A 21,698-nucleotide genomic window follows, 5' to 3' on the forward strand; every position below is an offset into this window, starting at 1 on the left:
CTGCTGTATATATTTCTCATCAACTGATTGTAGAGGCACCGATTGTTTGTTTTGAATAATCTTTTTGAATCTAGGATAGGTCAAAGTTTAAGATGTGTTTTGACTTCTTTTTCTTCTTTTTTTGTGTGGATTATTGCAGGTTAGGATTTTCAATTTCAATTCAGAAGTTCTGACATGACTCACCATGCAATCAACACTACAGAGAGCGGCAATTAAGTGGAGTTGAAAGTTTGGAGACCTTGTATAATTATAAGACTACAATAGATATTATTTCATTTGTGTAACTATGGTTGACTTGCTCACGATGTATTATTTAGAACTCAGAATATAAATAATGTGGCAATATCACCAAGAGCTGGAATATATCAGTTGATTAGATAATCAAAATTGCAATGGCTTTCTTATCGTCTAAATTTGATTACTGTGATGTACTGAATCTTACTAAGTTTCATTCTTATATTATTATTTTCACTTATCAGTTTGAACTAACATATCTTGATAAAGAAAAGGAAACTGTTGTTTAGTCAAATGGGAACCACATTCAATTCGTTTTTAGGTTGGGTTGCAACTTATTAGTACAATGTTTTTCTTATCAGTAACAACACTACTATTGCAAAACTTAATTCGTGTGAAATTGATTTCGTTAATAGTTGACTTGTTTGGGATTGATTTTGAAAATTTTGACCATGAAGATTTCAACTGGAAATAGTTGGACGTGGGGATTTTTATTGCAGCTGCATATTTTTAGAACTTGATAATGTATGTATGAACTTGTTTCTGCTGTATACATTTTTCATTGAGCTGACTGTAGCCGATTGTTTATTTTGAATGATTTTTTGAATCTAGGATAGGTCAAAGTTTAAGATGTGTTTAGTGATGTAAATTTAAGATGAGGAAAAATTAAAAGAAATTGATGGAGAAACAGAGCAGTTCAACAGAATATTATAGCACAATTGAATACATTTTTAGTTTTAATTCTTTCCCTATTACACTGTTTTTGTTTGCTTGCAAACATACCTATTTTTTTCCATGTTGTAAGTTGTATTTGGTAGGGAAATTGAACCTGTTACTTTAGGTGGTATAACTAAAATGGTGAAGATGTAACAATTTGTTATTTTAAGAGGAATAATACTCTTCTGCATGGACACTTTTGACATTTGAAGAGAACAAACTGAATTTGTTTTGTAATTAAGTGGAGTTGAAAGTTTGTATCCCCTTGCCCAATGGTTAGATAGGTCTGTAGTTTAGACTAAAACTGCATCATTTTTCAAGTTCAATATAGTTGTTTTCATTGTATTAGCAAAGAGCTGCTATTGGACTTAGACGCATTAATCTTGACGGTCTACTATGGCTGATTTTTTATGCAAAGCTAACATATAGTAACTACATGTCCACGACATTGATATTTGTTTCAATATCAAGTTAAAGCAGTTTTCTAGTGTCTATGATTTTAGGAAGTAAGCTCCTTTTGAACTTAACTGTAATGTCATAGTTTTTTGGCTATGTTTGGACTGATGGTTTGAAAATGGATGTAATAGAACAAAATCAATTTTGAGAAGGTCTACTACTGGCATACAGGGCAAGTTGTATGCACTTGTAGTATTAGTTAGCTTATTTGGTTTCTTATGCTCCTTAGTCTTCAGTTTTATTCATTCTATTTTGGCATTAAGTCATGGTATGTAGGTATATTGGCCACCTCAAGGAAAGGATTCTAGAGGATCAAATGGCCAAAGACCCTACTGAAGTCATTTGCAAAGCTGTTCTGCATATGCTGCCCAGAAACAAACTACGTGATGGAAGTGATATATTCACCAATAATTTTGGAATTTTAAGCTCAATAAGGAATTTCATTACTAGGGTAAATGAGGGTATTTTCATGTTTTGCTTGTATATTACTTAGAATCCCAGTAGAAAACCCTTTAGCAGGAGTAATTCCTGCTGTTCCTAGAGAGACCTTATTAAAATCACAACCATTTTTAGAGTTGTATCCTCATCTGAAGTTTCTTGGCAATCTTATTGCACAATTTGTTATCATTTCCTGTAAATTACGAAACTGAAAGTTCATTTTAGTCATCTGTGTCAACCAAACAGGAGCAAGTGATCATATTTTCTCAGAAAACTTCAATGAAACTTGCACCTGTAAACCTTACACAATGTGAAGAAAAAGGATTAAATTCTCCTTTGAATGATTTTCTCTCTCTTTTTTGACAGGGTAATTAGAAACATTACTTGAAGAAATCAAAAGGAATCACAGGAGGATGATAGTTCCATCTTTGTTTTTATTTTATTTTGCAAAAAAAAATCATTCTAAAATTACTTTCGCCAAATGATTAAGAAAATACAGTTATATGTAAAGCATCTGTCATATTTAATAGATTGAAATTTCGAAATAAAATGTTTATTTCACTTACTAGTGAAAACAACAAATCAAGTCATTGTTTCAATATGTTAAAGACAGACTGATAAAACCTTTTGAGAACACAAGTGATCGTAACCTATTAAAACATTATTTTAAAAGATTAAAAACATTTTAAGTAATTTTAACATATTAATTCAATAATTTAATTAGTTAAAATCTATGTAGCACAGACACAGAATACTGATACGACACGGACACGCGGATACGGAGATACGTAAAATGTAGGATACGGATATCTATATATTATATAATTATGAATTATATAAATTGATAATAAAGATTTATGTGGACAAGTCAGATTATTTTTTGGAGCATAAAGATATTTTTCTTAACTGATTCACAATAATTTGTTTTTTATTTTTATAATCATAATAACAATTTATATAATAAAGTTTGAATTTTTAAAAAATTACTGTATTTTTTCTTTTTAAAATTGTGTTAGAATCGTATTATAATTGTCATAAATCTAACAAATACTTTTTGAATTGGACATTTCACAAATACGTATCCTACCGGTATCATACGAGTGTCGGTGTCTGATACACCGACACGTCATTTAAAAGGAGTGTTCGAGTTTCATACTTTCTTAGGTTAAAATATTCATTGTAATCCTTTTAAGACTTTACAAAGAACACACACGGCTAATAGAAAAAAAGTCTTTAAACTTCACGAGAATTGAAATAGTATAATGTAACAATTGAAATATATGAAACACACAAAAAATAACCAAAACACCAACATAGCTCAAAACAGTTCATATAGTTCAAAACAATTTAAAGCATTTATCCAACAATTAAAAAAAAAACATAACATAGTCATAAAAAAAATAAAAATCATAAATAAAACAAAATGATTAGAACTAAGTAATATTGTTTTAACTCATTCTCTCTCTATATATAAAAGTTCATTGTCTTTAAGATTGCATATTTGATTGGGCATGATCTAAAAGATAAAACTTTGAATACCCCAAATGGTTATGTAATCAGTATCCAGATTTTGAGAAAATATAGAAGAATGGGCGATTACCATTTCGTGTACAAGGACGTTGAAGGAGCCTCTACTCAGTGGGACGATATTCAGACAAAGCTCGGAAATTTGCCCCCAAAGCCACCCGCTTTCAAGCCCCCACCTTTCACCCCTTCATCTGATCACCAACCCAAAGACAAAACATGGATCGATTCCCAAACCTCCGAAGAACTCGAAGACCTCGAAGACGACCTCGACGATGATCGCTTCCTCCAAGAATATAGGTTATGCTTCACTTTTTTGTTTTTTTCAAGCTTTTTCTTTCGTGGGCTGGTTTTGTTTCTCTCCATGGTGGTAGAGAATGAAGAAAGTTTAAAGCTTTTCATGAATTCGTTGGTGGGGCTCTTTGTGTTGTTTGGTAGAGAACAACTGTATGAGACTTGTATTTGTTTGTTTTTTTATTTGTTGATGAGTACAATTTGGTTGGGAAATGTTGTGGATTTGATATTTTATAGCAAATTAATGCTTAGGAGTCTATTTATTTACCCTTTTTTCCATCTTTTCTATGTTATTGAATACAATTTTGTTAGATATTGTTTTCTGGATTTAACATTTTATAGCGAATTAATGCTTAAGAGACTATTTGCCCTCTTGCTGATGGCTTTTTGGTGCTGAACTTACTTGAAAAGTAGGAATAAATGAGATTAGGAGAAAGCAAAATTAGGTGTGTGTGTGTGTGTTTGTATTTAGTCTACTTGTTCTTAATTGAATCATTTTTATGCTATAGGAAGAAGAGGTTGGCTGAGATGCAAGAGGCAGTTAAAATACCGAGGTTTGGATCTGTGATTCCTATTTCAGGATCTGATTTTGTTCGAGAGGTGTCACAGGCTCCATCTGATGTTTGGGTGGTTGTCATCCTTTATAAGGAAGGGTATGATTTGATTTTGGAATTTCTTTGATTCTATAATCTATGGTTTTTCAGGCTCGTGTTTCTCATGGTGATTGTTTATGTGTTCTTGACAGGATTCCTGAATGTGGCTTGTTGATGCAAAGCATTGAAGAATTGGCAATAAAATATCCTGCAACGAAATTTGTTAAGATAATATCTACAGATTGTATCCCAAACTATCCAGATCGAAATGTTCCCACTTTATTGGTTTACAACAATGGGGCAGTTAAAGGAAATTATGTGGGTTTGCATAGTTTTGGGCGAAGATGTACTCCTGAAGGTATTTATGTCTAAAATTGCCAGCCTCGTTGTTTTGTGTTCTTTTATTTTGATGGAATTAAGGGCAAGCTTTCAGTGGAGTTTCTAGCCAGAAGTGATGCATTTTTTATGACATACTAGAACTAGTTTAAAGGATTTTGTTTCCAGTGTGAATGTAATCCTGATCAATTTTGTTAAAGGACTAGTGCTGCCATAAGACTATAATAATGAGGTGTTGCCGCCGTCAATTTGTGAAGGGAGGCCAACTATGGCAGCATCATGGGTCACAATTGCGTCTTTATATGGTGAAATGTTGGCCTTCCTCCATCTGTCATTGATAACCTTGATCCTGATAATCTGCTTAATTAGTCAGATTTTGTTTTGGTCTACATTTTGACAACATTATTACATTTAGGTAGTGTTTGGTTAGCTGTTCTGTGGCTTTTCTTCTCCTTAGAAGGAGAAGCTGACACTCTTTTCATAAGCAGCTTATGTTTTTTTAAAGGAGCTTTTAAAGCAGCTCTTTGGAGGAGCTTAAGATCTGCTTATGCGGAGCTTTTTTGGCAAGACTCCAATTTGAATACCATCTCCATCTCTTTTCATTTTCTCTTCCTGAAACAATTTAGAAAACCTAAACTTCTCGACCAATAGACTCTTCCCACTTAGCAAATTTCCTCTGAGTAATTGCAGTTCTCTCACATTACATTGTTATTGTTGTGCGGTTCAGATCTAATGTACTGAGATTTTCGTGTTGTTGGTTAGTTTAATTTCCTGGCTTCGGACTCCTTGTCCTAGGTTTCGTACATTGTTCTGCTCTTTGATGGTATTCCTCTTTCATGTTTTGAATATTTGATGGAAAACCATCCAGCTACAACATCCACAAAATAAAAAGGTTGAAGACCTAGAGATCTAATCAGGAGCTGACAAGCAAATTGGGTCAGGCCTTAATCTGTAATAAATTGTACAGACTAGATTAAGATATTTTGGGCCTTGTATTGGACCAAGTAGTGTAGGACATTTGGGCCTTGTATTTAGGCCAAGTAGTGTGGGGTTTTGGGGTTGTACTTGGACCCTGAGTAGATTAGGGTTAGAGTAGTCTTGCTAGAGTTTCAATTGGACTCACTTAAACCAAGAGAAACCATAGAATGTCCACCATCTAGAAGGGAGCACATACTTTCCTCATTTTGAGCATATTGCTCAAATGCGGGAAGCATGAGTGGACAAGTGTCACTTGATCCACTTTATAACCTAGAATCAAGGGAATTTGAATTCAAATTTCCCTCTTGATACTTCCCTCAATGACCAGCCCCCAAGGCTATATATAGGACTCTCCACGCCTTTGTAAATTGACTTTTGAATTAGTAATGAAATGTTGTCCAAGTTAGCACTCTACTTGTTCTTGAGTCACCTTAGGAGAGCCTCCTAAATTCGGCTATCCTCGCCCATCCTTCCTAGAGGAGTTGGCCTCACCTCTCCTGTAGAATCCTTCTCCTTATTCCAATTCTTCCACCGAAATCTCTCCTCCTTCCAAGCTTCTGCAACCATCTTTCCATCTCCAAGCATTTGAAGATCAATGTGGGAAGAAGGTTATTAGTATTTGTGGCTTTTTTTTGTCTCTATCAGTCTCTACCCTTTTGGTAGTCATGCCAATATCATTAGCACTCCTTTGTCTCATACTCCACACCTCATTCTTTGTAGACAAATTTTGTGTCAATCCACTTGGTTTGACTAAGTTGGTTATTTTTTTTTACCGAATAACTTTTACCTTAAAAGCAATTTTAGGTTTGTAAAAATGTTAGGATTCAATTGCAAGGTATGACTTAAGAGTTCCACACTAAAATATGGGATTCCAGTATGCATTTTCTAAAGTTTATGGCTCTCCAACTAAAACAACTATCTTGTGGTATTGTTCCTCCAAGGTTCTTTAATAAAAAAAACATATAAGACGAAGTAGCAAACAGACAATTATTTTTTTGAAGTATTTACCTTTAGTTTTAATTTAAAGTGGCTGCTAAATTTAAAAAGAAGAAAAAGATAGACCAAACATTGTTTTCGGCTCATGTATATATAGTCTCTTTGCCACTTGACATATAACTTAGAGAACATGTAACTTAGTAAACATGTAACCATGTCCTTACTATACTAATTTACAAGATTAGCAGTGTAGACGGTGTTGTATTTACCTTATTTAGTGTCCCTTGATTAGATTTGTTCATCTCTCGTGGCAACCCTTTTCTTACCTTTTTTACATTCTTACAAAGTTGTGAAGTAGTAACTTATTGAATTATTTGCATGTTCTGGAATATCAGGTGTTGCATTAGTCTTGTGCCAATCAAATCCTGTACTTAATGATGGTCATAGTAAAAATGAAGCAGTCATTGAAGGAGTCCGCAAACAGTTTATAGAGAAAGTTGTTGCTGATCACGAAGAAGAGGGCGATGATTACTCTAGTGATTAATAGTGTTTTTTTCTTGTCTTTGTGTTGTGTTGTTTTCTTTGGAGGAGTGTGTTTTTCCAACTATCTTTTGGTCTCACTTTTAGAATTTTGCCTAAAAATATACACTAGTTGTAATGTTAAACTATCTTTGTTGTATAGTCTAGTTTCATTCCAAGTAATGAGAGTAATGAGATTATTTTGTCAGCACTACGTGTATCAAACTGATTTACTTTTTTGTAAACCTATGAGAAGTTATGGACGACTCAATGTATGTAAGATCTGTTGAATTGAACATCAAAACCTCGAAATTAGTTTACATTTCAAAACAATGACGTATAAATCATGAAGTTCGGACACGTCTGTTGAATGGTATATGGTGTATTCGTGTGTTTGACTATGAACACGTCTGTTAAATGGTGTTTCTTAAATTGTGTGTTTGTGTGTTTGACGTTTATTCTAAAATAGATATCGTTTATTTATCTTAAAAAGAATATTAGTATTAATTGATTAAAGATTTTAAATTTATTTTTTTATCTTAAAAAGAATACTACAAATTTAAAATAGAGATTGAACATTTTAAAGAAATGAAAATTGAAGAAAAAAATTATTAATTAAAATTAAAATTCATACATATTCTTTAAGAACTATACAACAATGATTTCAATTTTAAGGATTAAAAATAAAAAGGTTTATAGAAACCAAAACAATAATTTGTTACTTTTATAGGAGCTAAAAATATATTTAAGTTTATATTATATATATATATATATATATATATATCAAATGCTAAAATCTATGTATAATAGTTGTTAAAATAATTATATGAAAATTGTAAACGTGAGTAATTTTATAAAAAAAAAATCAAATGTTCGGAGTGAACTTAATAGAAATTTGCGTAAGAGTAGGGTGAGAAAATAAATCTATTTATTCATAAGTAAATGCATTCCATTTATCTATTAAAAGGTAAACAAAAATACCTTTAAACTATTAATTGATTGCAAAGCATATTAATGAAATATAGCTTCGTTGCTCTTATTTGTTGAATAACAATTAATTAAATTATGAGTAGAAACATTAAACATTACTACTACCACTTAAAACTATTAAAGAACCATTTTTCATTTTGATTAGGATCTAGAATGTTAAGTAAATTTATATTAAAGTGAAGTATATCAATCCAAAATCTAATTGAGATGTTAGTTAAATGGTAAAGGAAATAGTTTTATATTAAGAGAGCATGGACAAGTGAAACTAAAAATTTATTGTTCAGTCTAATTTAGTTCTTGATTTATGTGAAATTTCTGACAGATGTTTAATTCTTACTTGTTAAAAAAAATTAAATTCATTGATAAGTTTATAATTAAAATTAAACACATTTTTATTTCTGAAATAAAGATTCATTTTTTTGCCTTTATAATCCTTAAATTTTGATCCTATATTTTTCTTTCAATTTTGACCCTTGACAGTGTGTTTTAAATCATGTAAATTTATTTTTTTTAGAATTTATAAAAAAAAAATCAACTTGAGTTAGTCCCTTAAAAGTAAATAATATAATTAGTACAAGGAAAAAAAAATGATTATTCAAGAGGGATTAAAATAAAAATAACAATGACAAAAACTATACTCAAGCCAAGAAATTAAGGGGGGGAAATCTAAACTAAATATTATATTGTAGTTATCTCAAAACCTCACCTCAACAATTCCCTAAAATGTTTTATAAATAAAATTAATATATAAACTACATCAAGATACTTATACATAAGATATGTTTATATTTCAAGGACATAAATATTATTCTCCGCTAAGAATAGAAAAAGATTCCAAAAGAATAAAGTGGAGATGCAGTGAAAAAATACCAATGAAAATCACTACAGTTAATTAACAATGGGAAAAAATATAGCAATTTAAGTAGCAGTGTTTAACAGTGAAGGAAATAGCTGAGGACCAAAATGCTGATTATTCTAAACTTGAAAGAAATATCACTGAAAAGGATGCAAGAAACGGCTATGATGTGAATCAATCATGCTCTTAAACCATGATGCTCTTTACCAACTGTAAAAATTTTCAAAAACAATTCAACATGACATATTATAGGATTTGGTTCCATGCAAACAGAGACAGAAGATGGTTTTTCCATTTAAATGATAATCAGTTCCTCCAGCAAAACTATCTTCATGCAGTTTCTTCTTCCTGCGCTTCTCTATTTTTTCTCTTCTTTCCTTCAGCATTCTGTTGTTGCTGCTCAACTTTCTTCTGTGCTCGAACCATGGCACGCCTTGCTCGTGGCCTCATTTCCCGTACACTTCTCGGAGGCATCACATAAGGTTCGAGTGGACGATCACCAAATGGGTGCTCACTGCCAGGAAAAATCCTTAATTTTCGATCCCTGTCCTGCATCCATTAACAATAATGCAAGTAAATGCAACTTAGAAGATCAGTTCTTCAGTATTATATGGAAAAAATAAAGTAAAAACAATTAAAAAATACAAGCTATTAAGAAAACTATGCTTTAGCAAAAGATACTTGATACTTCATTTCCTCATTTCCTAACATTTATGACAATGACCTGATGATTTTATATACACTGATAACTCCGTTGGTCAATCCTAGTCTCTCTTTCAGAAACCATGTTAATAAATTACTAAAAGCAATGTTATTGGATTAAATGATAACTAGAAGGAACAATTCATGAAGTAGACAATAGGAGGTTTGGCACCTGCTGCAACTAGTAGATCGAACTTCAAAAGACAACAAAAATGGTCATGGGTTCAAAGCTTTTTTATGCACTTTCATTGGTAAATCTGCAAATACCATTGCAAAGCCATCTACAAGGCTAGTGACATGCCCTAATCTTAAGGGGAAACCTTCCCCTTTAGAAAAACCTTTCTAATTACCCTGTCAAAAAGAAAAAGGAAAAAAATCATTCAAAGGAGAATTTAATCCTCTTTTTCTTCACATTTTGTAAGGTTTACAGGTGCAAGTTTCGTTGAAGTTTTCTGAGAAACTATGATCACTTGCTCCTGTTTGGTTGACACAGATGATTAAAATGAACTCAGTTCGTAATTTACAGCAAATGAACAAATTGTGCAATAAGATTGCCAAGAAACTTCCATTCAGCATCCATAATTAAAACTGCCATGACTCATAAGTCTTGTTACAGTAACGTAAGATGAATTGTTCTTGTCTCGTGATCCAAATATCAGGAATCAGAATTACTATATACAATACTGAGAAATATTCATTCTTCCACGAGATGAGGATACAACTCTAAACATGGTTGTGATTTTAACAATGTACAATTTCTTAATATTCAATTGTGATTCTTCTTTTCTCTTTAATTGCATTTTGACTTCAAATGATGATGAGAATATTTAGGCTAGACAGTAAAGAATCATGAAAGAATTGATGCTGAGAGAATAGAATTTTAAATTTTGAATTTATTTGGGTTCTTTTGTAGGTATAATAGCAGAGATCTTTTTTTAAATCATTGGATGCACTTGGCAAACTACATTTAAAATGTTGCTCCTATTGATCCTTTCGGAAAACTATTGGGTTTTGTCCATTACAACAGCTACCTCTTGATCTCTCTAGGAACAGCAGGAATTACTTCTGGGTCTTGACCTACCATTTTGAAAAAGTCAAAGTACACTTCTCAAGGGTTTTCTACTGGGATTCTAAGTAATATACAAGCCAAACATGAAAATAACCTCATTTACCCTAGTAATGAAATTCCTTATTGAACTTAAAATTCCAAAATTATTGGTGAATATATCACTTACATCACGTAGTTTGTTTCTGGGCAGCATACGCAGAACAGCTTTGCGAATGACTTCAGTGGGGTCTTTGGCCATTTGATCCTGTAGAGTCCTTTCCTTGAGGTGGCCAACATACCTACATACCATGACTTAATGTCAAAATAAAATGAATAAAACTGTGAAGACTAAGGAGCATAAGAAACCAAATAAGCAACAATAGTGACAATAAACTAGGAAGCATTTCATAGAAGATTGGCATCTTAACAAAAAAAACTATTTATTTTACAGTATGTCAGTGAACAAAACGAATAAATAATATATTTGATTAATTCTAACTAATAGTACAAATGCATAGAACTTGCCCTGTATGCCAGTAGTAGACCTTATCTGTGAGTTTTCTACCAGTCACACAAATATCCTTTGCATTAAGAACAATGCACATATCTCCATCCTCACGATTAGGGGTGTAAGTTGGTTTATCCTTTCCTTGAACTACAGTAGCTATTTGAGATGCTAACCTCCCAAGGACCTATTAAAAAGAACATCTGTATTAGCAAAAAAATCAAATATGCAAATTGCTCAGTCGTCAACTGGACTACAAATGCCAATTGAAAGTTAATGAATTGGAAGCTTCGCTAACCCTTAGTATGATCTCTACTAGCATTTGCTTATCAGTTGCAACTTATTCCGTGATAACAACTCATGATAATGGAGACAAAATATACATGATCCCTTCTTAGTTGGTTTCAAAACTAGATATCGCAAAAGATATATATATTCATTCCAGATGGTTATCAAATGAAATCTCCATGAAATTAACTTTTCTAAATCCATAGATAACTCGTCAGAGGATTTGATTTCCAATCCTAGTCATACATGCCATGCGAGCCAATAGGCTGACTTTTGTAAAGCACTTCATTAACCTAATTTCAAACATTTTATTCTTGTACTGTGGAAATGCTAAAAATTATGCATACCAAATCACATAGACTATGCTTGGGTATCTAATTTTCTAATTATGGATAGAATGGAACAAGGTGATATGAAATAAAACAGAATAAAATTACCATACAATTAAATATATAATGGAATAGGAAAAACTGTCACCCAATGCTAGAGATTTGAAAAGAATTAGAACGCGAATGGATAATAATTTTGTTCCACCCAATTCTGTCTCATAATAAGGGGTAGAAATAGAAGTATTTCCTATTCTAAACAAACAAAATGATGGCAATTGACGTGATTCTACTCCATTTTGTTCTATTACATCCATTTTCAAACCATCAGTTCAAACATAGAAAAAAATGAAACGATAACATTACAGTTAACTTCAAAAGGAGCTTACTTTCTAAAATCAATAAGACTAGAAAACTGTTTTAACTTGACATTGAAATATAATGTCATTGGCATGTAGTCACTATATATTAGCTTTGAAGGGAAGAAACAAGAAAAGACTGCAGATCACCTGGCCTTTTGCATCGAAAACCCGCCATCGTAGACCATCAAGATTAATACGTCTAAGTCCAGCAGCAGCTCTCTGCGAATGTAGTGAAAACAACTATAAAAATTGAATTTGAAAAACAATGCAGTTTTAGCCTAAACTATAGACCTATTTAACCATTGGGCAAGGGGATCTCTTTTAAGAAAAACAGGCTCCCAAAAATTTAATCACCTTCATGTTGCCAGTAAAAGCGGTTACCATCTTCATTTTTGTCTCGGTTTCTTTGATCAATCTTCCTCACAATTCAAAAAATAAATCTTCACCTCTGGATTCAAGTAATGAGATAAAAAAAATGAACAAAAAGTAGTGTGAGAAAGGGATCAGAATATGATCAAAAGAGGAGCAGGAGCTTTAGAGAATGAATTCAGGAAAGAATGTATCATTCAGGAATATTTAAAACCAATGTAATTCAGTTGAATCACCAACTTTGTCAAGGTACTTATCACAGGTTCTACCAAACTACCATTGAGTCACTAGTATCACAGGTTCTACCAAACTACCATTGAGTCACTAGTATCACAGGTTCTACCAAACTACAATTGAGTCACTAGTCAAACACGGACACACAGATATAGAAGACATGTCAAATAAGAACTAGTTTTATTTATAAATGAGAAAAGAACACATTGACCATCAGATCATACTCCATTTATACATGAATTGTCAAAATCAAATTATAACAACCATATGACATTTTTAAGTAGCCATAAGGCCTTCAAGTCACCTTTAATCTGATCTTCCATATATGGTAGTATGGTCAACAATAATCCTCTCATTCTTGTATAAAAATACACCTCTTACTCAATGTTATCAAAAGTCGAGGGTCATAACTCTTTCAAGAGTTATGCAAATACGAAAGTTACAGGCATGAATACAAATTAAAAATTACATAGACAATAATTAAGATCCAATACATTACTCAATTAGTTTCATAAGCCATAAATTAACTCATAACAACTAATAAATTCACAATTGCTTAAAACAAATTATGAACATAACAAAAAACTACAAACCTAAATGGAAGCGCGAGAACAAATAAAATATTAAGAAGAAAAAATATAGAACAAAACAATGTAGAAGAAATATCTGTTTAACTGTAATATTTTACTAAAAACAAGAAGAAAAAAATCTGAAAAGGCAAAGCAACTACTGACGCACCACCAACAGGTCTGTGAGTCGGAGATGGTGACGCGAACTTTGTGGAGGGAGATGCAAGCGCCGCCGACAGCAACGCCGCGGGTGGTTGCGATAGTTTGCAACTACGACGCGCGAGTTTAGAATGGCCGAATACCAGTCACTGTGAGCGGAGAAGGTTGATATCTGGTTTTTCTTTGCGACCTAGGAGAAAAGGACAAAAGGGTCATTTTTTGTTTTTACTTCTTTTAATTGGGTCTATAAACCCAGCCCAGAAAGCCCAATTACAAGAGATTTCAAAATTGCGTTGATTGATTAAAAAAATTAGAAAATAGTATTTATAATGCGAATTTGTGTGTATAAATTTTATAAAATTTTATAAATTTGTGCGAATTTGTGCAATAATAATTATAATAATAACAACAAATTATTTATAATGCGACTTACAATGGTTATAAATTTTATAAAATAGTTCATAATAATAATAAATTTTTTATGATCAGAATCCTGTGTGTACTTATTTATAAATTTCATAAGATAGTGCATAATAATAATTATAACAAAATAAACAAATTTATAATGTGAATTCGTGTGCATTTTCAATGTTTATGAATCTTTTATAGTCTCATAATTCACTCGTGATATTATTAAATTATATTTTTTTATTACCAAAATAGTCTCTTTTGTAAGGTATCAAAATAAATGTTCATGCTTTATTTTAAGTCTCTTCATTCATGATATTTTGAGTTTTCTTAAGCTTGGTGTGAAATCACGTAGATGTATATGTTATGTTTTGCACATGTCTTTTTTATGTGTGTAATTATAAACTGAATCTAACAACTGGAAGAATATTGTTTTAGTATTCTTATATATATTTCTTCTTCATGCATACACTTTTTATATATATATATATATATATATATATATATATATATTTTAAAGAATCTAAATTAGATTCTCCAGTGTGATATATTCCAACTCTTCATGATGATATTGTCACATTATTTGTATTCATAAGCAACCCAACACTACTTACATAAACGAAATCTCTCATATAGTAATCTCAGAGATAATGACATATTTAAATAAAAATAAGATACACTGGAACTCCATACTTTCAACTTCACTTAATTGCTATTTATAAGTCAAAACTTCTAAATTGAAATGGAAAATCCTAGCCTTATGGAATTTATGAGATTAAAATCATGTTTTTGGAAGTTTCTTGCAAATCTTAGAGGTTATCTTGATTGTTCAAGGAGAAGTAAACATGATTGTTGTTTCAGTTTAGTAATTAAGTAAATCAGGTGATATCTTTCTTTTGTACTATTTTTGAGTAGATTACGAGGTTTTTTTTTCTGAATAGGGTGTTCAAATTGAAGATGTGTAACAGGTTTTTACAAGGTCTTTTTGAATATCTTCTTATAGGGTGCAAAAAGTTGATTCTTGACATACATGTTAATGATTTTTTCTGTGTTTAGCATTAACTTAGCTAGTGTAGCTGAATAACTAGATGTAGCTCTTCAAAAAGAGTGAATCAATATAAAATTTGTTATGTCCTTTTTGTTTTCTTGATCTTATAAATTGTTGTCATGTTCACTATTTATTGTTATTGTGATCGATTCAGATAATCAACTTGTTTAACGACATACTAAAATATTTTTAATATACTATTTCAACAAAGTATTTTCAACTAATCACAAAAGTTTTCAAACAATTGACAAAGTGTTTTATTGGTTCAATTCATCCTCTTAACTTGGGTGTCTCTTCTTTAGAATATGTTCATGTAAAGATATAGAGATTAATAAGAATAAACTTAAATAAGGCATATGACTCTAAATCAAAGAATGAAACATTACTAGAGGTTGTCATAATCCATGAACAACATTACTTAAGACATGGTAAATGTACTTAACATAAGAACATCATTTGTTGTTCAAAATTAAACAACAATTTATGAATGAATACACAATCTTAAGTAGCAATGAACCTGTGGACATAATTATTGACAAAAACAAACTAGCAACCAAATTGAAATAGCAACAAAAACAATAAGGAAAATGAAATTTGTGATTACCAATGGATTTCTAGGATTCATACCAAATTGCAATTTCAATCATGTTCTTTAGTAACCAAATGATTAGGACCAAACATGCATTGGAAGTTTATGATATGAAGATTCATTAAACATAAATTAGATAGCATGAATCTCATTTTCACTTCTTAGTGTGCATTTGGATGTCGAATCAGTTTGAATCATAAATTCTATTCAAAAAAGAAATTCAAAACAAGAATAAGAACAACAATTGAATTAAAAGAACAACTATAAGACACAAGAGAGATAATGGATTGACGAAAATATAAAGATAAGATGAAGAAGACAATTAAACTATCCAACAATTAGAAAAACGAAAAAGGTAGAAAAGACTTAAAGAGATGAAAGAAGCTCTAATGGCCAATAGAATTTGAAGACCAGTAGAATTTGAAGAAAGGTTCTTCATTTCCAAGATCATTTCCATGAGAAATTGTCAATTGATTCATGAGAGCTCAAGAAGATAAGATGCAAAGAGGATTATCACTTTTCACAAATATCTTACAAATAATTTGTCATATATTTTCAAAGTGAATTACAAGAAAAGGAGATAACTATTAATAAGCTAAGCCATGTGAAAAATTTTCATTTTTCCTTGCCACCTCTTATACTCTTCTCTTAGTCAACCTAACTAAGCCTAATCTAAACCTTATTAGTTACACCTAAAAAGATAGAAGAATGAAATCCTAGAAATTAAAGTTCAAAGAATACAAAATAATAATAAAAGAAACACTTTTTGTATTGAGCAAGAACATCTTATCTTGTAATACTTTTTATGATTCTTCTAATAATGATGTATTCAATATATAAGGAAGTGTTATTTGGACAATAATTCATGCAATAACTTACACCATTTTCCTCTATCACTTTTTAATTATATCTCTTTTTTTTTCTCTCCATTCTCATTATCTCTTTTTTCTTTCTCTACATTGTACAAATTACATTTCTGATGATTTTTTGTTGTTGCATCCATTTCATTTCATTGTTTGTGTACTGCAGTAAATGCCAACACAATAGCTCATCTCCCAGATAATTTCACCTGTGACAACCCAGACAATGTTTCATACACAATAATTACTAATACTGAACAATAATTACTAATAGTGAACATATGATTTATCACTATGAACATGGACACACTCTAATCTAATTAGATGTAGAGTTCATTCTGATATTTCAAACGTGCACTATATGAATCAACTAAGCATGTATCCAACCATGAACTTTATAGGCCAATGAATCTCAGGTAAAAACACTTAGAACTTTCACTTTTTGATTTAAAGAATTTAAAAGTAGGGGTAAAAAGGCTGCACAGATCTCATGGAATATGATGTAGAAAAAAAGTGAAAATAAAGGAAGCTTTTGGGTATTAGTAAAATATTAACTCTTTTCTATTCCTAGATGTCTAAAACTGTTTGATATCATTGTTCATCTTCCTCCATACAACACAATATGTTTTGTGCATTTTTAAAAACAAGAGAACCTTTCTTGGTCCTTTCAACAATTTGCCTTATCAATTGCTGTTCCACCTCGTTATCATCAAAACCATTACTTTCAACTTCAGTACCAGCTAGTTCATAAATTCTAGAGCTGTGCCCTTCCAACACAGTTACCTCGCTAGAATCATTTGCTCCACCATGTTGAACCCCTAATACATGCAAATCATGTAAATGTAAACCTTCCCTGTGGTCAATACTATCATGTGGTGAATTTTGTTCAGAGTCATTTATCTTTATCAGTTCTTCATAGGCCTCAGTGTATGCATCTAGAGCTTCACCTGATAAATTGAGGATTAAGGGTTGGGACATAAGGTCACAATCATCATTTCCTCTACTAAAGGAAGATGCCTTTTGAAGATAACCCTCTTGCTTTGATTCCAAAAGCATCACTTTCCTCTCGCTATTTTCGAGGGCAACCTCAAGCTCCTGCACGCGTTGCTCAAGTCGAGATTGTATAACTTCATGCAAACGCAAACTCAGTTCATGAGGCAAAACTGCATAGTTAGCAGGGAGAGGTGTTGGATCACCGGCATCCTCAGTGGATTTTGGAGGGACAGAATCTTTACCACTGACCATGTCAGCTCGTAACTCACCTTGGGAAAAATCTGCTACAAACTCTGAATCAATCTGCAAGAGTTTGTTTACCATTAACCCATTTAAGAACCATCAACTTCAACCACAAGCAATAGAAGAAAGTATAGAGTTTTCACTTGAAAAAAGCAAATGTGTATGATTTGCAAAACAAAGAAGCATTGGAACTTCCAAGAAAAATAAGGCACGTAAAATTGGCAAAGGGAGCTAAAACCAATATATATAGCAGTGCAAAGATTTCTTGTTCAGTTGATCAGCTCGCTGATGAAAGGTTGGCTGTGTGTCAGGAAGCTCAGTTATTTATTGCAGTATTCTGATTTCTACTGTCATGATAAATTAGTTATGTGAATTAGAATCCTAATAGATCAAAACAAGTGGAAGTTGCCCTTCTTGTTACAGACCAAGGTTATACTTTGTACTCTCCATAAAGGTGAAAAAGGTTAACAGGGAAGAATTCAGTAACATAAACTCTTTTAAGGAACTTAAATAAGAAGGGGTCATTTCCATTCCATTTTTTGTTATTTTCACCACAGCCAAGAATGAGAGACCAACTAAACTAGGAGGTGAATACATTGCAGTTGGCACGCAAAATCTTGCATGAATGATCCATATTTGGCATTTCAACAAGTTTTACACTAGCTGCCAAAAGCATCACACAACCCTCCTCCCTCTTACATGGGCTTGGGACCAACAATACTACCATAGGCTGAGTTAGGAGGTGAATAAATGGAAGAACTAATAATAAAACACATCAAATATATTTCAAGACGATGTTTTGTGCTAGAAGATCATGTAATTACTAGGCAATGTGAAAACAGACATATATTCTTACCTCAACAAGCTCAGATAACTTTCTTTCTAGGCTTGATGCATTCATGTCCAATCCCAATCTCTCGAGTTCAGCTTCAAGCTCAGCTTCAATTTTGCTCATGGATTCTGAACTTTGTTCTACCTTTTGATGACATGATTCTTTGGAGTCAATTCTTGGTGAGTTATCAACATGCTTTTCAGGGGAAAATTCATTTAGCTCCTTATCATATGAGGAATGATCACAAGTATCCTGCGAACCATAATTTTCATTCTGCAACTCCTTCACAGTCATTGCATCTTTCATTTCAAGTTCCTCTTGTAGATCTTGAACCAAGTTTTCAGTCTGCTTCAACAACTCTCTTAACTTGCCTGTTTCTCTTTTATTTGCCATAATGGAAGTTATCATCCCATAAGAAATCCCAAGACTGAAGAGAAGTGTTTTATCTGATGAATGTGGACATGTTAACGAATTTAGTAATCAAAGTATAACACTTTACATTATCCAAATCAAGTACCTAATACATGTCCCCCCCATGAATAAATAGAAACCTAATTCATTTCAAAGATCTATATTTGCAGTTCCTTATGAAGATGATATTTTTGGGTTATAATTTACAAAGCTAGGCTTGATCAAAACAGTTAAGATCAGATAATAAAGCCCTTTGGTAATTAATGCTGGGAATGCTGCTTTAGGACCTGAAGCAATATCACCCCTAAAAAAAATCCATTTGCAAATGAACAGTGATATTTCCTATTGTGTTTCAATATCAATGAGATTCCTTTACAACTTTTATCCTCACAACAATACAGTAGGAGACTGTTACTAAGCATATCACCAAGAAATTTAAAAACATACATACTATCATATTATCATCCTCAAGAGTAGCTAACAAGTGTGATTCCTACCATGAACAACAAATACATAAATCAAACATTTATTATTTAAATCGAGAAATATTATACCATATTGTTGTGTATGGACAAGACTTCCACTCGATACATTGTCAGAAGAGCTCAATCTTCGACTTCTCCCACTGACTGCATTAAATTTCTCCTTAGCATCATTTACAGATCTGACTTTTGGTAAGGAAGGAACCCCAAATACGTTTTCATTTTTTACTCGACCAGCTTCTTTTTGTAGCTTATATTCCTTGCTTCCAAAAGAAGCACTAAACAGACTGTTATTTTCTCTGTTGATTATTTGGCTTCCATTGCTTACAACAAATGATCTCGTGGTTGTGGACGGCGATGCAAGAGAACCAAAAACATATTCTTCTGTTTCAGTGTGCTCCTTGTAAAGCTGAGCCATAAAGCAACTTTCTATGGAACTTAAAGGTCTAGTCACACGCTCAGACAAAAGCTTCATCCTACGAAGGGTTTTTTGTCCAGAAGAGTTGTTGATAGGAATCACTTCAGCAGAAGAACCTGGAATAAGGAGACCATGATCACCAACAATGCCAGAGCTTTGGCCATTTGCATCATCAACAGCCTTGAAGTTATCATCATATGGTGATAAGGGCATTGCTAAGTTTGATAAAGATAGAACATCCTGCTTGCTATAATTCCAAAACTGCTGCATTTTTTCACCATTAAACCCTCTGGAAGAAGCCACTTCTCTTGTCACAAGACCATCCTGTGTGTACTGGTCTGAAGCCCTTCCATCAGAAAACACATCCTTTCCCAAATCATCTCTTCTGGCTTGTTTGGCGAAAGGAGAGGGGCAGCTAGGGGTGACAGGATTCTCAAAACATGAATCCTCTGAAGACACATGACAGGATCTATCACCATGTTTTGCAACCGTGTTCCAATATTTAGCCAAATAGCCAGCTCCAGTAGCAGCTGCAACAACCCATAAATCCATTCTATCCTCCCTACCACAGCCACTACCCAAACTCCACAGCACAAGTCACACCTTTTCTCTCAACAATTAGCACCAAACAGCATAGGGAAGAACCTTCCATGAATTAAAGATATAACCCTTCACCTCTTCCAGCAATAACAAACAAAAGAACCAAAAAATCACTTCTTTCAAAACTACAATCCTTCACTCACCACACACATATTCCTCCTCCTAAACCAAACCCAACCCCGACCATTCACTACTCTAAAGTCAAAACCGCAAGAACCTACTCCCCAGTCCCCAACAAAACTAAATAAGAACCTGATACTACCCAGAAACAGAGGAAATCAAAAAGGGTTAATTCACAAATTTCTCCCAACTTCAAATGGCAGAGACAAGCACAGTTTATTACAACAAAAACAGATTTTCATGGGAGAAACACAACCCCATTTGTCCGAAAAGAACAATAGAAGCTGACACACACAATTCACCAACAAAATAACACAGGCTTTTAATATTCTGGCATTGCAGCAAAGAAAAAGAAAAAATGAGTTTTTTTTGGGAATCGGTGGTGATTGTTGTGAAAGGAAATGTACTACATGAAAAGGAGTCGAATCTTAGAGGTCAGGTACCTCCAAACACAATGAATAAGACCTGCTACACCGTTTTCTCCACAGAACAGATACAACACGACGTTTTCACTACACAAAAACACCACTCGCTAATAAGATATCACACGGATAAGAAAATCAATAACCATTTATTTTTCAGCACATAAATTTCTATGCTTTTCTCTCTCCAGTTTTTATAGGGTCCATTGGAGTCTCATCCATTTACCCTATGTCTTCAAATATGAGAGAGAAAGAGTTGAAGAGAAAGGGTAAGAAGAATGAATGAGATAATTAAGAAACAAAGAAAATGTCTTGTCTTCTATATCTTCTATGTTCACAATTTTTTCTAGGTTGTCCCTTTTCACATTTTTTTTCTTTCTTTTTGGAATTAGCACATGGATTATTATTATTATTATTATTACACCATGTAAATAGATTTTTGTATTGCTATTCAATTATAGAATATGAAAATTTATTGACTTTTCAATCATGGTATTTTAGTTTAAACAATGTATAGACTAAACATTAATTTTATTTAATTAAAATGTATTTTTTAATATAAATAAGATACTGTAGTTAAACTTTGTAATAAAAAATATTTTTGTATTTTAGTACTTTTTTAAAAGTTAAAAATTAATTTAAAACTAAAAATATTGGAAATTAAAAAATTCTAAAACTGTTTTCGCCGAGAAAAAGTTTCGAAAACTGAAATCGTAAAATAAATACTTTTATTGAGAAAATTATTTTAATTTTGGAGAAAGAAAAATATTCAAAAAGTGACAACTGCTTTATAATTGTTTATTAAATGACAGAATAAATAAATTGCATAAAAAAATTGT

The 21,698-nt window shown here is 32.2% G+C and overlaps 3 protein-coding genes across 3 annotated transcripts; 1 reads left to right on the forward strand and 2 right to left on the reverse strand.

Annotated features, from left to right (window-relative positions):
- Positions 1-3,287: 3,287 nt before the first annotated feature.
- LOC137818523 (uncharacterized) lies at positions 3,288-7,233 on the forward strand. The gene is made up of 4 exons (XM_068621994.1): positions 3,288-3,669; positions 4,173-4,316; positions 4,409-4,614; positions 6,902-7,233. Exons 1-4 carry the CDS (start codon positions 3,434-3,436, stop codon positions 7,048-7,050), a joined length of 735 nt encoding a protein of 244 aa, XP_068478095.1. The 5' UTR covers positions 3,288-3,433; the 3' UTR covers positions 7,051-7,233.
- Positions 7,234-8,907: 1,674 nt separating this feature from the next.
- Positions 8,908-13,604, reverse strand: LOC137818873 (uncharacterized). Its single transcript, XM_068622511.1, has 7 exons — positions 13,494-13,604; positions 13,444-13,456; positions 12,457-12,550; positions 12,250-12,321; positions 11,147-11,313; positions 10,809-10,920; positions 8,908-9,420 (listed from the first exon to the last, which is right to left on the reverse strand). Exons 3-7 carry the CDS (start codon positions 12,490-12,492, stop codon positions 9,202-9,204), a joined length of 606 nt encoding a protein of 201 aa, XP_068478612.1. The 5' UTR covers positions 12,493-12,550; positions 13,444-13,456; positions 13,494-13,604; the 3' UTR covers positions 8,908-9,201.
- A 3,237-nt stretch (positions 13,605-16,841) lies between these two features.
- LOC137818498 (uncharacterized) lies at positions 16,842-21,191 on the reverse strand. The gene is made up of 3 exons (XM_068621957.1): positions 19,372-21,191; positions 18,431-18,852; positions 16,842-17,634 (listed from the first exon to the last, which is right to left on the reverse strand). The coding sequence occupies exons 1-3, from the start codon at positions 20,267-20,269 to the stop codon at positions 16,930-16,932; spliced, it is 2,025 nt and encodes a 674-aa protein (XP_068478058.1). The 5' UTR covers positions 20,270-21,191; the 3' UTR covers positions 16,842-16,929.
- Positions 21,192-21,698: the final 507 nt, after the last annotated feature.

This window comes from Phaseolus vulgaris, chromosome 10 (assembly GCF_000499845.2).
Source record: "Phaseolus vulgaris cultivar G19833 chromosome 10, P. vulgaris v2.0, whole genome shotgun sequence".
Lineage (NCBI taxonomy): Eukaryota > Viridiplantae > Streptophyta > Magnoliopsida > Fabales > Fabaceae > Phaseolus > Phaseolus vulgaris.

Excerpts from the sequence above, each read along its gene's own strand:
- LOC137818523 (XM_068621994.1), top strand. The coding sequence starts at position 3,434 with ATGGGCGATTACCATTTCGTGTACAAGGACGTTGAAGGAGCCTCTACT. Across the intron at positions 4,317-4,408 it reads GTCATCCTTTATAAGGAAGG|GATTCCTGAATGTGGCTTGT; the intron begins GTATGATTTGAT and ends TGTTCTTGACAG. Across the intron at positions 4,615-6,901 it reads GCGAAGATGTACTCCTGAAG|GTGTTGCATTAGTCTTGTGC; the intron begins GTATTTATGTCT and ends CTGGAATATCAG.
- LOC137818873 (XM_068622511.1), bottom strand. The coding sequence starts at position 12,492 with ATGAAGATGGTAACCGCTTTTACTGGCAACATGAAG. Across the intron at positions 11,314-12,249 it reads TTTTCGATGCAAAAGGCCAG|GTCCTTGGGAGGTTAGCATC; the intron begins GTGATCTGCAGT and ends TCTTTTTAATAG. Across the intron at positions 10,921-11,146 it reads GTCTACTACTGGCATACAGG|GTATGTTGGCCACCTCAAGG; the intron begins GCAAGTTCTATG and ends CATGGTATGTAG.
- LOC137818498 (XM_068621957.1), bottom strand. The coding sequence starts at position 20,269 with ATGGATTTATGGGTTGTTGCAGCTGCTACTGGAGCTGGCTATTTGGCT. Across the intron at positions 18,853-19,371 it reads TGTCCATACACAACAATATG|ATAAAACACTTCTCTTCAGT; the intron begins GTATAATATTTC and ends CACATTCATCAG. Across the intron at positions 17,635-18,430 it reads AGTTATCTGAGCTTGTTGAG|ATTGATTCAGAGTTTGTAGC; the intron begins GTAAGAATATAT and ends AAACTCTTGCAG.